Source organism: Cydia strobilella, chromosome 1 (genome assembly GCF_947568885.1).
Source record: "Cydia strobilella chromosome 1, ilCydStro3.1, whole genome shotgun sequence".
NCBI lineage: Eukaryota > Metazoa > Arthropoda > Insecta > Lepidoptera > Tortricidae > Cydia > Cydia strobilella.
Window position 1 is genome coordinate 36,521,993 of NC_086041.1, and position 13,675 is coordinate 36,535,667.

The 13,675-nt window shown below is 40.1% G+C and overlaps 1 protein-coding gene across 1 annotated transcript in view; it reads right to left on the reverse strand.

Moving 5' to 3' along the window:
- The window catches only part of LOC134745368 (GRIP and coiled-coil domain-containing protein 1), a 38,985-nt gene that overhangs the window by 16,747 nt on the left and 8,563 nt on the right, over window positions 1-13,675 (reverse strand). The window contains exons 8-10 of the mRNA XM_063679404.1: window positions 12,501-12,887; window positions 11,204-11,407; window positions 102-211 (exon numbers count right to left, since the gene is read on the reverse strand). Of these exons, the coding sequence (XP_063535474.1) occupies window positions 102-211; window positions 11,204-11,407; window positions 12,501-12,887 (701 nt within the window). The remainder of the gene's footprint in view (window positions 1-101; window positions 212-11,203; window positions 11,408-12,500; window positions 12,888-13,675) is intronic.

Below are 13,675 nucleotides of genomic sequence, written 5' to 3' on the forward strand. Positions count from 1 at the left end.
TAGCAAGTGGAAATCCGTGGTCTCTGCCTACCCCTCCGGGAAATAGGCGTGATTATATGTATGTATGTATAAAAAGTTGTGTACATAATTAGAAAGCTCACCGGAACTGTCCCTCGAGTATGTGTTTCTCCTTCCTCAGCTGCGAGATGTCTAGATCCTTCCTCGCCAGCTCGTGCGCGTAGTGCAGCATGTGCGGCGGCGCTGTCACGTCCTGACATAGACCAAAGAGGATATAATAAGATAGAGTGGTACTGTCATAGTAAATTTTGTAACCACAGTAGATTCACTGCCATCTATCGACACACTTGAATGAAGATTTATGAAAGTACAATAAAATGTATTTATATATGGATCAATGATTTTTTTTATTTCCATTAATTATTTTTATGATTTTGACCCATGTTCTTTCACTGATATGCGTTAAAATTATTAAATAACAAACGAAACCGTCAACGCCATCTACACGACAATAGGCCAAAGCTAGTAGCGCCCTCTGATCGAGAATCAAATTTTCTTAATTTTCGGGGCACGTTTTTTCCTTAGACTGTATCTATCTTTGCATAGACATAGTATATACATCGCATTTGCAAAGATAACCATATGATAAGAAGTAGGTATCCTCTGACTCCGTGAATAAAAATAATGACAATAATGTAGGTAAATCATATTGATAATCAGACACCCCCCACGTCCCCGTCGTCGTCACGTATCTGGTAACCCTACCCTGGAGGGAAAGTGCCTTAAAACCTTAAGTTAGGTCATTTTACTTAAAGGAAACATTCTTTTATTTTTAAAAAGAAACAAATGTGCATTCAAAGTTTTTTTTTAAATTTGCTTGTCTCACCCGGGAATCGAACCGACTAAAAATATCCACAAATAAACGCTTGCTATTTTATTCCACTAGTCAATAGAATTAAGGTTAATGATAACATTTCTTCAAGAAATATTAAGTCTTACACTCGTCTGTCGTACAAAATATCCATATAATCGAATATTTAGTACTCAACAATATTTTTAGACAAGCGAATTCAAAAATCTTTGAATGCAGTTTTGTTTCTTTTTAAAAATAAAAGAACGTTTTCTTTATGTACAATGTGGTATGTGACTTAAGAGGCCGTAGTCGATTTTGGAGCAAAAATGTAAAATTGATAGATTTAGTCGTTGAAATTATACACGTTTTGTTACGTAATATCTAAATAACAAGTATTGATTTCTATTAGCACGTCTTCTCATCTTGCCTTTTAATAATGAGGTCGCGAGCGTGCGTCACCGGTAATGCTTGAAGAGAAGGGGCAGTTTTTAAAAATTCATCAAAAAATCATGGTGGTAAATTATACAAATTGATGTATAAGAATAGTTTTAGCAAATGTTGTAGATTGTTTAAGTATCAAAATTACGTTGAAATTAATCCGATTTTCAGAGAAATTGTCACTTGTTTTGAAGTAATTTCTGGAGAAAATTGATTTCGTCTAACTTTCATTTACACTACTTCAAAGTCATAATAATAAAAATGTAGTGTGATAAACGTCAAGTGCAGGATATGTGTAATACAAAATTACCATGTTTAGCAGTCCAAACTTTACGAAATTTACAAATAAGAGCGACAAAATCAGTGCTTTACGCGCGTTTACCTAAACGACCATCAGAAAAGGAAACATTACTAATTTAGTGAGTCTGTTTTCAAAAAACTGATCTGATAAAAGGTAAGATAAGAAGACGTGCTAATAGAAACCAGTACTTGTTATTTCAATTAGGTAACAAAAGGTGTAAAATTTCACAGACTAAATCTATCAATTTTACATTTTTGCGACTAAAATCGACACCGGCCTCTTAAGGTTTTAAAGCACTTTCCCTCCAGGGCCCATTAATTTGACAAGCGGTCTGGCCTAGTGGGTAGTGCAGGGACCGGCCCGCTATCCCTTATCGGGGTTTTATAAGGGTATTGCATAAGGCTTTACTCACCATACCCTTTGCCAGACGAAACCCTTTGTTTTGGTTTTAAAAACCCTTATATAAAGCTACCACATTTGAGTAATCAGTAGCCCAAATACCCTTACAAAACCCTTATCATCCGCTCACCAACACCTTGCATATTGCTTATAAGGGTTAGCCCTATAAAGGGCTTCCCTTTTAGCATATAAGCGTGCAAATTGAAGTCGTCTACCTTGTTCATAAAGCACACATTACTTCGAATCCGAGCGATCGTCGGCGGCGACGGCGGCGTTCTTTGACTAGGCACGTATTTTCTTTCCTTTTCATACACTACCGTAGATATATACTAATCCGGTCTTTTCACGCAAAGGGAAACCTTTATAAAAAGCGCTTAAAGATAAGGGTAACCCTTATTAAGAGCTAGCCTTATTTTTGGTTAGCTTTTCGGTAAGGGTTAGTCAAAGGTAAGGGTATGAATGGGCTTGCAGTTCAAAAGGGAAAGTCTTTCAATGTGTTAGCCGTGTTTAAGTGTCGCCCATTGAAAGGGTTTTATCGCGGAAAGGGTTGTCCGGTCCCTGGGGTAGTGACCCTGCCTGCGAAGCTGATGGTCCTGGGTTCAAATCCCAATAAGGGCATTTATTTGTGTGATGAGCACAGACATTTGTTCCTGAGTCATGGGTATTTTCTATGTATTTAAGTATTTATATATTATATATATACCAACCTGGACCTCATGTATACTCCATCTGCAAATTCCCATCTTTGTGTGTGTAAAATAAATATATTTTTCATTTTTCATTTTTTTTTCATATCGTTGTCTTAGTACCCATAACACAAGCCTCCTTGGGCTTACCGTGGGACTTCGTCTATCTGTGTAAGAATGTCCTATAATATTTATTTATTTATAATTTTTTCCACTCTTTATATTTGTCGGTTTCTTCTAAAAGTGCTGCATATCTACCCAGTCGGGTGACAACTTGTTTCACGAGACTTGCATAAGTTTAGGACATTACACTACCTATACAGATAGACAAATAAACTTACAGTGAGCAAGCCGTGTCCCTCCTTGTAGTTCTCGACGCTGACTTTTCTCGATCTGTCGTTTTTAGCCCGTATGTATTGGTCGGTCTCCTCCAGTAGGGCCGCGTATCTGTCCCGGTGGGTGACAACTTGTTTCACGAGACTTGCATTAGTTTAGGACATAATACAGATAGACAAATAAACTTACAGTGAGCAAGCCGTGTCCCTCCTTGTAGTTCTCGACGCTGACTTTTCTCGATCTGTCGTTTTTAGCCCGTATGTATTGGTCGGTCTCCTCCAGTAGGGCCGCGTATCTGTCCCGGTGGGTGACAACTTGTTTCACGAGACTTGCATAAGTTTAGGACATTACACTACCTATACAGATAGACAAATAAACTTACAGTGAGCAAGCCGTGTCCCTCCTTGTAGTTCTCGACGCTGACTTTTCTCGATCTGTCGTTTTTAGCCCGTATGTATTGGTCGGTCTCCTCCAGTAGGGCCGCGTATCTGTCCCGGTGGGTGACAACTTGTTTCACGAGACTTGCATTAGTTTAGGACATAATACAGATAGACAAATAAACTTACAGTGAGCAAGCCGTGTCCCTCCTTGTAGTTCTCGACGCTGACTTTTCTCGATCTGTCGTTTTTAGCCCGTATGTATTGGTCGGTCTCCTCCAGTAGGGCCGCGTATCTGTCCCGGTGGGTGACAACTTGTTTCACGAGACTTGCATTAGTTTAGGACATAATACAGATAGACAAATAAACTTACAGTGAGCAAGCCGTGTCCCTCCTTGTAGTTCTCGACGCTGACTTTTCTCGATCTGTCGTTTTTAGCCCGTATGTATTGGTCGGTCTCCTCCAGTAGGGCCGCGTATCTGTCCCGGTGGGTGACAACTTGTTTCACGAGACTTGCATTAGTTTAGGACATAATACAGATAGACAAATAAACTTACAGTGAGCAAGCCGTGTCCCTCCTTGTAGTTCTCGACGCTGACTTTTCTCGATCTGTCGTTTTTAGCCCGTATGTATTGGTCGGTCTCCTCCAGTAGGGCCGCGTATCTGTCCCGGTGGGTGACAACTTGTTTCACGAGACTTGCATTAGTTTAGGACATAATACAGATAGACAAATAAACTTACAGTGAGCAAGCCGTGTCCCTCCTTGTAGTTCTCGACGCTGACTTTTCTCGATCTGTCGTTTTTAGCCCGTATGTATTGGTCGGTCTCCTCCAGTAGGGCCGCGTATCTGTCCCGGTGGGTGACAACTTGTTTCACGAGACTTGCATTAGTTTAGGACATAATACAGATAGACAAATAAACTTACAGTGAGCAAGCCGTGTCCCTCCTTGTAGTTCTCGACGCTGACTTTTCTCGATCTGTCGTTTTTAGCCCGTATGTATTGGTCGGTCTCCTCCAGTAGGGCCGCGTATCTGTCCCGGTGGGTGACAACTTGTTTCACGAGACTTGCATTAGTTTAGGACATAATACAGATTGTAAAGATGGGACCCAAGACAGAAGTAAAACACAAGACTGTCGAGTACAACTGAACTATTTATTCATTAAACTAGGTATATATAAACTTATGAATCTAGGTTACACGTGTTTAAGTGGGGATGGCTACACGTGGAAGGTGTCATATGGTTTGATCTCCATTCCTTATATAGAGGAGAGTCATCTTACATGAGTCTCCGATGACTCTGTATATGGCTACATTCCTAACCTAATATGGAGGAGAGTCATCTTACATGACTCTCCGTATATGGTACCGCTAAGCTATATGATCCTTATGATCTAATTACATGTTATTTGAATCCTATAAATACCTAATATTCTATACCTACACTTCATCTCCCTCCTTTTGGAAAAGGAAAAATATATTATTGAATATATTTTTTCTTTTTTTTAAATTTTTATATTATTGTTTTTATATATATTTTTTTACACTCTTTTTTTTTTTGACACTTTTTTTTATAATTATTTATCCATAACACAAAAATAATATTCATATGTCTTCCACTATAATAAGTATGGTTCATAATTATGCTAATATAAAATTTTACTTACATGTTAAAATAAAACCATTAATAATACAAAAATCTCTTATCTTAATAAAATTAAACTTATTTGATAACAAAGTAATTCTTAATTCAATCTCCTTTTCTATTAATTCTCTTATTTCTCATTGTCATTGTCATTATATAATACGCGTATTAATTATTTGTCACAATCCTAGGTACCTTAAATTACACAGGTTTTTTTTTCATATTGTCAGTATGCATAACTTTTCATAGTATCGTCTTTCCTATTTACTTACAAGAAAATAATGTTTCACAATTTATTTATGTATCTCTTTCTCTTTTATGACGTCTTCACATGCTTATTATGTTTATTATTTGTGTTTATACAATTTCTTTTATAAAACATGCATAATTATCTATTCTGTAGCGCTACAATATCTCTTCAATATATCATATATTCATTAATTCACTCATTTATTATTTTATTCATTATTCTTTCATTATACAAGGTATATTTTTTTTTTTTCTTTATTGCGCATATATTATTTATACCATTAATTATTACTTAACAGGCAGTTCTTTTAACACTTCCTTTCTTTAACAAACATACCACGTGTCCAAGGACCTTCACGAAAGGTAGCTCGACCGAATCATGATCAGGTAACAAGGATTTCGTGCCTGCCCTTGTATCCCGGTGTACCTTGCTACATTGTTTTAATTCGCACAACAGTTCCCTTCGGGCCACTGAAGCTAACGAATATTATTACCGCTCTCATATAATCTTTTTTAAAATAATTAATTTTCCTCATAATCTATACAATTATTATCCGCTTCAGATTACTCACAAGCCATCAAAACTACAACATATAGGTATTTAATTCGCTTTTAGGTGATCAGGCTAATTGCATCATAAAAACTTATCTGCTTAGCTTTGCCATCTTTAACACAACTTTATAAACCTCACAATTTTAACCTTCTATCTTCGCGAATTTTATCTTTAAACCAGTCCTTTACATTGTAATAACTTCATTTTCTAAAATAATCATTTAACTTCACTTTACAAAATGTTACCTACGAACATTTAATTTTCCATATCAGATAGTAAAATAATATCAAGTTTTATTTCATAGACATATCATAATATTTAACCTTTTTTCGTTTAATCTTTGTTACATATATGTATTCCACGTTTAATTTTTCTATATATATCACTTATTTTCTTCCTCGTTATTTGTTTATTATGCATCAAGTCCGTGTTAACAAAGTCAAATCCGGTAAAAAAAATTTTCTTAATATAAAGTGCAAGTTAAATATCCACATGTACACTTACAAAAATAATTAAAATCTCGAACACAATTATTGAGTGTACCTTAATATTATAAGTCCATTTCTTCTTGTCCATTTGGGTCCACTTAGTCATCCAGCCGCGCCCACAGCTTTCGTTACTGGTTAGCAATAATCGTCATCACATACACATGCAGTCTTGGTTCGCGGATTTGCACAGTACTTTATCCGAATAGTTAAATCACGTTTTCACATTCACGCTGATAGATTTCTCACAAAAATAGTTTTATTTACGTTATATTAGCAAACCGACGCTGGTATATCACTTGCCTTCTTGTCCATATTATGTCTTGCTTTATTTAATTTTACGTATGTTTATCACTAGAGTCCACTTTCCCACACATTATTTTAGTTTATTTAAATTATTGTTTGTTTTTCACTTTCAGTTTTTGCTTTTTGATATTTTAGTTTTTCACTGTTTTTTTTTTTCTTGTGAATGTCCACATATTAAGAGTTTTAAATTATTTTCTTGAATTATTTACTCGAAATTTTGCCATTGAAGCGCGCCCCGCCAGTGCAGAACCAGCTACTGCACCGGCAGGCGCCATATGGCGTAGACTTTACGCCACTGGCAGGATCGCCATGTAAGGATGGCTACACGTGGAAGGTGTCATATGGTTTGATCTCCATTCCTTATATAGAGGAGAGTCATCTTACATGAGTCTCCGATGACTCTGTATATGGCTACATTCCTAACCTAATATGGAGGAGAGTCATCTTACATGACTCTCCGTATATGGTACCGCTAAGCTATATGATCCTTATGATCTAATTACATGTTATTTGAATCCTATAAATACCTAATATTCTATACCTACACTTCAAGATAGACAAATAAACTTACAGTGAGCAAGCCGTGTCCCTCCTTGTAGTTCTCGACGCTGACTTTTCTCGATCTGTCGTTTTTAGCCCGTATGTATTGGTCGGTCTCCTCCAGTAGGGCCGCGTATCTGTCCCGGTGGGTGACAACTTGTTTCACGAGACTTGCATTAGTTTAGGACATAATACAGATAGACAAATAAACTTACAGTGAGCAAGCCGTGTCCCTCCTTGTAGTTCTCGACGCTGACTTTTCTCGATCTGTCGTTTTTAGCCCGTATGTATTGGTCGGTCTCCTCCAGTAGGGCCGCGTATCTGTCCCGGTGGGTGACAACTTGTTTCACGAGACTTGCATTAGTTTAGGACATAATACAGATAGACAAATAAACTTACAGTGAGCAAGCCGTGTCCCTCCTTGTAGTTCTCGACGCTGACTTTTCTCGATCTGTCGTTTTTAGCCCGTATGTATTGGTCGGTCTCCTCCAGTAGGGCCGCGTATCTGTCCCGGTGGGTGACAACTTGTTTCACGAGACTTGCATTAGTTTAGGACATAATACAGATAGACAAATAAACTTACAGTGAGCAAGCCGTGTCCCTCCTTGTAGTTCTCGACGCTGACTTTTCTCGATCTGTCGTTTTTAGCCCGTATGTATTGGTCGGTCTCCTCCAGTAGGGCCGCGTATCTGTCCCGGTGGGTGACAACTTGTTTCACGAGACTTGCATTAGTTTAGGACATAATACAGATAGACAAATAAACTTACAGTGAGCAAGCCGTGTCCCTCCTTGTAGTTCTCGACGCTGACTTTTCTCGATCTGTCGTTTTTAGCCCGTATGTATTGGTCGGTCTCCTCCAGTAGGGCCGCGTATCTGTCCCGGTGGGTGACAACTTGTTTCACGAGACTTGCATTAGTTTAGGACATAATACAGATAGACAAATAAACTTACAGTGAGCAAGCCGTGTCCCTCCTTGTAGTTCTCGACGCTGACTTTTCTCGATCTGTCGTTTTTAGCCCGTATGTATTGGTCGGTCTCCTCCAGTAGGGCCGCGTATCTGTCCCGGTGGGTGACAACTTGTTTCACGAGACTTGCATTAGTTTAGGACATAATACAGATAGACAAATAAACTTACAGTGAGCAAGCCGTGTCCCTCCTTGTAGTTCTCGACGCTGACTTTTCTCGATCTGTCGTTTTTAGCCCGTATGTATTGGTCGGTCTCCTCCAGTAGGGCCGCGTATCTGTCCCGGTGGGTGACAACTTGTTTCACGAGACTTGCATTAGTTTAGGACATAATACAGATAGACAAATAAACTTACAGTGAGCAAGCCGTGTCCCTCCTTGTAGTTCTCGACGCTGACTTTTCTCGATCTGTCGTTTTTAGCCCGTATGTATTGGTCGGTCTCCTCCAGTAGGGCCGCGTATCTGTCCCGGTGGGTGACAACTTGTTTCACGAGACTTGCATTAGTTTAGGACATAATACAGATAGACAAATAAACTTACAGTGAGCAAGCCGTGTCCCTCCTTGTAGTTCTCGACGCTGACTTTTCTCGATCTGTCGTTTTTAGCCCGTATGTATTGGTCGGTCTCCTCCAGTAGGGCCGCGTATCTGTCCCGGTGGGTGACAACTTGTTTCACGAGACTTGCATTAGTTTAGGACATAATACAGATAGACAAATAAACTTACAGTGAGCAAGCCGTGTCCCTCCTTGTAGTTCTCGACGCTGACTTTTCTCGATCTGTCGTTTTTAGCCCGTATGTATTGGTCGGTCTCCTCCAGTAGGGCCGCGTATCTGTCCCGGTGGGTGACAACTTGTTTCACGAGACTTGCATTAGTTTAGGACATAATACAGATAGACAAATAAACTTACAGTGAGCAAGCCGTGTCCCTCCTTGTAGTTCTCGACGCTGACTTTTCTCGATCTGTCGTTTTTAGCCCGTATGTATTGGTCGGTCTCCTCCAGTAGGGCCGCGTATCTGTCCCGGTGGGTGACAACTTGTTTCACGAGACTTGCATTAGTTTAGGACATAATACAGATAGACAAATAAACTTACAGTGAGCAAGCCGTGTCCCTCCTTGTAGTTCTCGACGCTGACTTTTCTCGATCTGTCGTTTTTAGCCCGTATGTATTGGTCGGTCTCCTCCAGTAGGGCCGCGTATCTGTCCCGGTGGGTGACAACTTGTTTCACGAGACTTGCATTAGTTTAGGACATAATACAGATAGACAAATAAACTTACAGTGAGCAAGCCGTGTCCCTCCTTGTAGTTCTCGACGCTGACTTTTCTCGATCTGTCGTTTTTAGCCCGTATGTATTGGTCGGTCTCCTCCAGTAGGGCCGCGTATCTGTCCCGGTGGGTGACAACTTGTTTCACGAGACTTGCATTAGTTTAGGACATAATACAGATAGACAAATAAACTTACAGTGAGCAAGCCGTGTCCCTCCTTGTAGTTCTCGACGCTGACTTTTCTCGATCTGTCGTTTTTAGCCCGTATGTATTGGTCGGTCTCCTCCAGTAGGGCCGCGTATCTGTCCCGGTGGGTGACAACTTGTTTCACGAGACTTGCATTAGTTTAGGACATAATACAGATAGACAAATAAACTTACAGTGAGCAAGCCGTGTCCCTCCTTGTAGTTCTCGACGCTGACTTTTCTCGATCTGTCGTTTTTAGCCCGTATGTATTGGTCGGTCTCCTCCAGTAGGGCCGCGTATCTGTCCCGGTGGGTGACAACTTGTTTCACGAGACTTGCATTAGTTTAGGACATAATACAGATAGACAAATAAACTTACAGTGAGCAAGCCGTGTCCCTCCTTGTAGTTCTCGACGCTGACTTTTCTCGATCTGTCGTTTTTAGCCCGTATGTATTGGTCGGTCTCCTCCAGTAGGGCCGCGTATCTGTCCCGGTGGGTGACAACTTGTTTCACGAGACTTGCATTAGTTTAGGACATAATACAGATAGACAAATAAACTTACAGTGAGCAAGCCGTGTCCCTCCTTGTAGTTCTCGACGCTGACTTTTCTCGATCTGTCGTTTTTAGCCCGTATGTATTGGTCGGTCTCCTCCAGTAGGGCCGCGTATCTGTCCCGGTGGGTGACAACTTGTTTCACGAGACTTGCATTAGTTTAGGACATAATACAGATAGACAAATAAACTTACAGTGAGCAAGCCGTGTCCCTCCTTGTAGTTCTCGACGCTGACTTTTCTCGATCTGTCGTTTTTAGCCCGTATGTATTGGTCGGTCTCCTCCAGTAGGGCCGCGTATCTGTCCCGGTGGGTGACAACTTGTTTCACGAGACTTGCATTAGTTTAGGACATAATACAGATAGACAAATAAACTTACAGTGAGCAAGCCGTGTCCCTCCTTGTAGTTCTCGACGCTGACTTTTCTCGATCTGTCGTTTTTAGCCCGTATGTATTGGTCGGTCTCCTCCAGTAGGGCCGCGTATCTGTCCCGGTGGGTGACAACTTGTTTCACGAGACTTGCATTAGTTTAGGACATAATACAGATAGACAAATAAACTTACAGTGAGCAAGCCGTGTCCCTCCTTGTAGTTCTCGACGCTGACTTTTCTCGATCTGTCGTTTTTAGCCCGTATGTATTGGTCGGTCTCCTCCAGTAGGGCCGCGTATCTGTCCCGGTGGGTGACAACTTGTTTCACGAGACTTGCATTAGTTTAGGACATAATACAGATAGACAAATAAACTTACAGTGAGCAAGCCGTGTCCCTCCTTGTAGTTCTCGACGCTGACTTTTCTCGATCTGTCGTTTTTAGCCCGTATGTATTGGTCGGTCTCCTCCAGTAGGGCCGCGTATCTGTCCCGGTGGGTGACAACTTGTTTCACGAGACTTGCATTAGTTTAGGACATAATACAGATAGACAAATAAACTTACAGTGAGCAAGCCGTGTCCCTCCTTGTAGTTCTCGACGCTGACTTTTCTCGATCTGTCGTTTTTAGCCCGTATGTATTGGTCGGTCTCCTCCAGTAGGGCCGCGTATCTGTCCCGGTGGGTGACAACTTGTTTCACGAGACTTGCATTAGTTTAGGACATAATACAGATAGACAAATAAACTTACAGTGAGCAAGCCGTGTCCCTCCTTGTAGTTCTCGACGCTGACTTTTCTCGATCTGTCGTTTTTAGCCCGTATGTATTGGTCGGTCTCCTCCAATAGGGCCGCGTATCTGTCCCGGTGGGTGACGACTTGTTTCTCGAGGCTCTGGATGCGCGTCTTCAGATCTGAGACCGTCTCTTTGTGGTAGTCTTGTTGAGACTTTAATTTCTAGAAGGAAAGAAAATAGAACCAGATTTTATTCCACGTTTTAAGGGTTCCGTAACCAAAGGGTAAAAACGGGACCCTATTACTAAAACTCCACTGTCCGTCTGTCTGTCACCAGGCTGTATCTCATGAACCGTGATAGCTAGACAGTTGAAATTTTCACAGATGATGTATTTCTGTTGCCGCTATAACAACAAATACTAAAAAGTACGGAACCCTCGATGCGCGAGTCCGACTTGCACTTGGCCGGTTTTTTTATAAACTATTATTATCTTCAGATGAACTCATATCTTATACCTTGCTTATACCTAATGTACAGTCGAAGGCAAAAACATCGATCCAGACAAATGGCTCAAAAATATGTGAACGCGACTTTATTGTCTAAGGTGTAAGAGCGTACACATATTTTTGAAACTTTGGGAATGTATATATATTTATGCCCTTGACTGTACTGAGAACGCAAAGGTGACCAAATTGAGTTGATGCGTAAAGTAGATGGCGCTGTGCGGCGCCATACGTTTTGTTGTAAACTAATTGTCAAACGTATTAAGGCTTGATACAGTCAATGTATCCCTACAGCATCATCAATTTCATCTGTCTTAACTGCGACTAAGATAAATAGAAAACTTCAACAACTATTAGTCTTTTGCATACTTATTATTATAAATGCGAATGTGTGTCTTTCTGTCTCTCTGTATGTTACCTCTTCACGCTTAAACCGCTGAACCGATTTAGTTGAAATTTGGTATAGAGATGTGACGTTTTCAAGTAAAAGGGTACCACATTGTCGCTTACCATAAGGACGAAATTTGCTACCTAGTGTCTTTTTACGAATAACCTGTCAGAGCGGCCTTATGTCAAGCGACAAAGTGGTACCTTTTGCTTGAAAGCGACACAGATAGTTTGAGTCCCGGGGAAGAATATAGGGTAGTTTTTATCCCAGAAGTCATCCTTTAAGGGGGTAAAAAGGGGGGTGGAAGTTTGTATGGGGAATCTATAAAAAGCAGATTGGATAAAAAACAAGCTACTCAAATTACTAACTCCTCGCAGACGAAGTCGCGGGCAAAGGCTAGTTTGCCATAAACTACATACATACCTCTTCGCCAGCTTTAACGGCCTCCGCCTTTTCCTGCCGCTCGTCCTCCAGCATCATACCATAAGTCTCCAATTTCTCCTTCAACAACGCCCTCTCGCTCTTCAATCTCTCCATCTCACTTTTCACATCAACCTCCTCCTCCTTAACATTATCCGCTTTATACTTCTCAAATTCCAATTTCAAATTCTCATATTCCTCTATACATTTAGTGTGAACGTTTTCGTATGCGTCCATTTTGAAAATGCTGGTCAGGTCGATGGGGTTTCCGAGTTTTTCGTTTTCGGAAATTAGTTCTTTTTTTAATATGTGTATTTTGTCTATTAGCGTTTGAAGGTATTCGCTGTCTGCTAGTTTCTCGTTGTCTGTCTCGCTCTTTTGTTGAGGTTCCTCTGAAACAACAATAAGAGGGCATTTACATAAGCAGGCTTTTTTTAAACGGAAATTAACTTGTTATGAAATTGCCTATTCCAGATCTATACTAGATTCATGATTGACAATGACAACTACATATTTTTTAATGCTTGTCGTTGCTTGTGCTTTATCAACAGCCACGACATGTAATTTACGAGAATTCGTATCTCATATTTTCAATAAATAAATAAATCATTCAAATTGGTATCTTAAATGAACCTATATTTTATATTTTCAGAAAATAAAATAAAAATGGGGGGTTAAAAAAAATGAACAATGCTAATTCATTCAATATCTTGGGATCTCTCATCAATATTTAAATATGAATATAATTGGATAATTGTAATTACATTAATTTTATTGATAAGATAAAAAAATTGTAACCTGGACATGTAACAATTGTTGTTAATAATATATTTCATTTCATTTCAAATGGCACTGGGCCGGCCACGTGGGGTACACGCATCCGGATCAAGGGCCTGACACTCTTTGATAGAGAAAGATAGTCTTATTGCGATTCCTATAAGAGGAAAGAGAAAATAGTGTCATGCTTTGTCCTTATCACCGACCGGGTGGCATCATAGGTAGGAGGCGATGCCGATGGCGAAATACCGAAATTTATAAGAGTGAAAGAGAAAAAATCCTATGCTGCCCAAATTTTATATGAATATTCTTTCTCTTACCCCAGGTCGCTCGGTGGCGCGTCTATAACTACTTGTATATACCCATGTCTATGATCCAGATAGGTGGGCTGACGTGGCCAC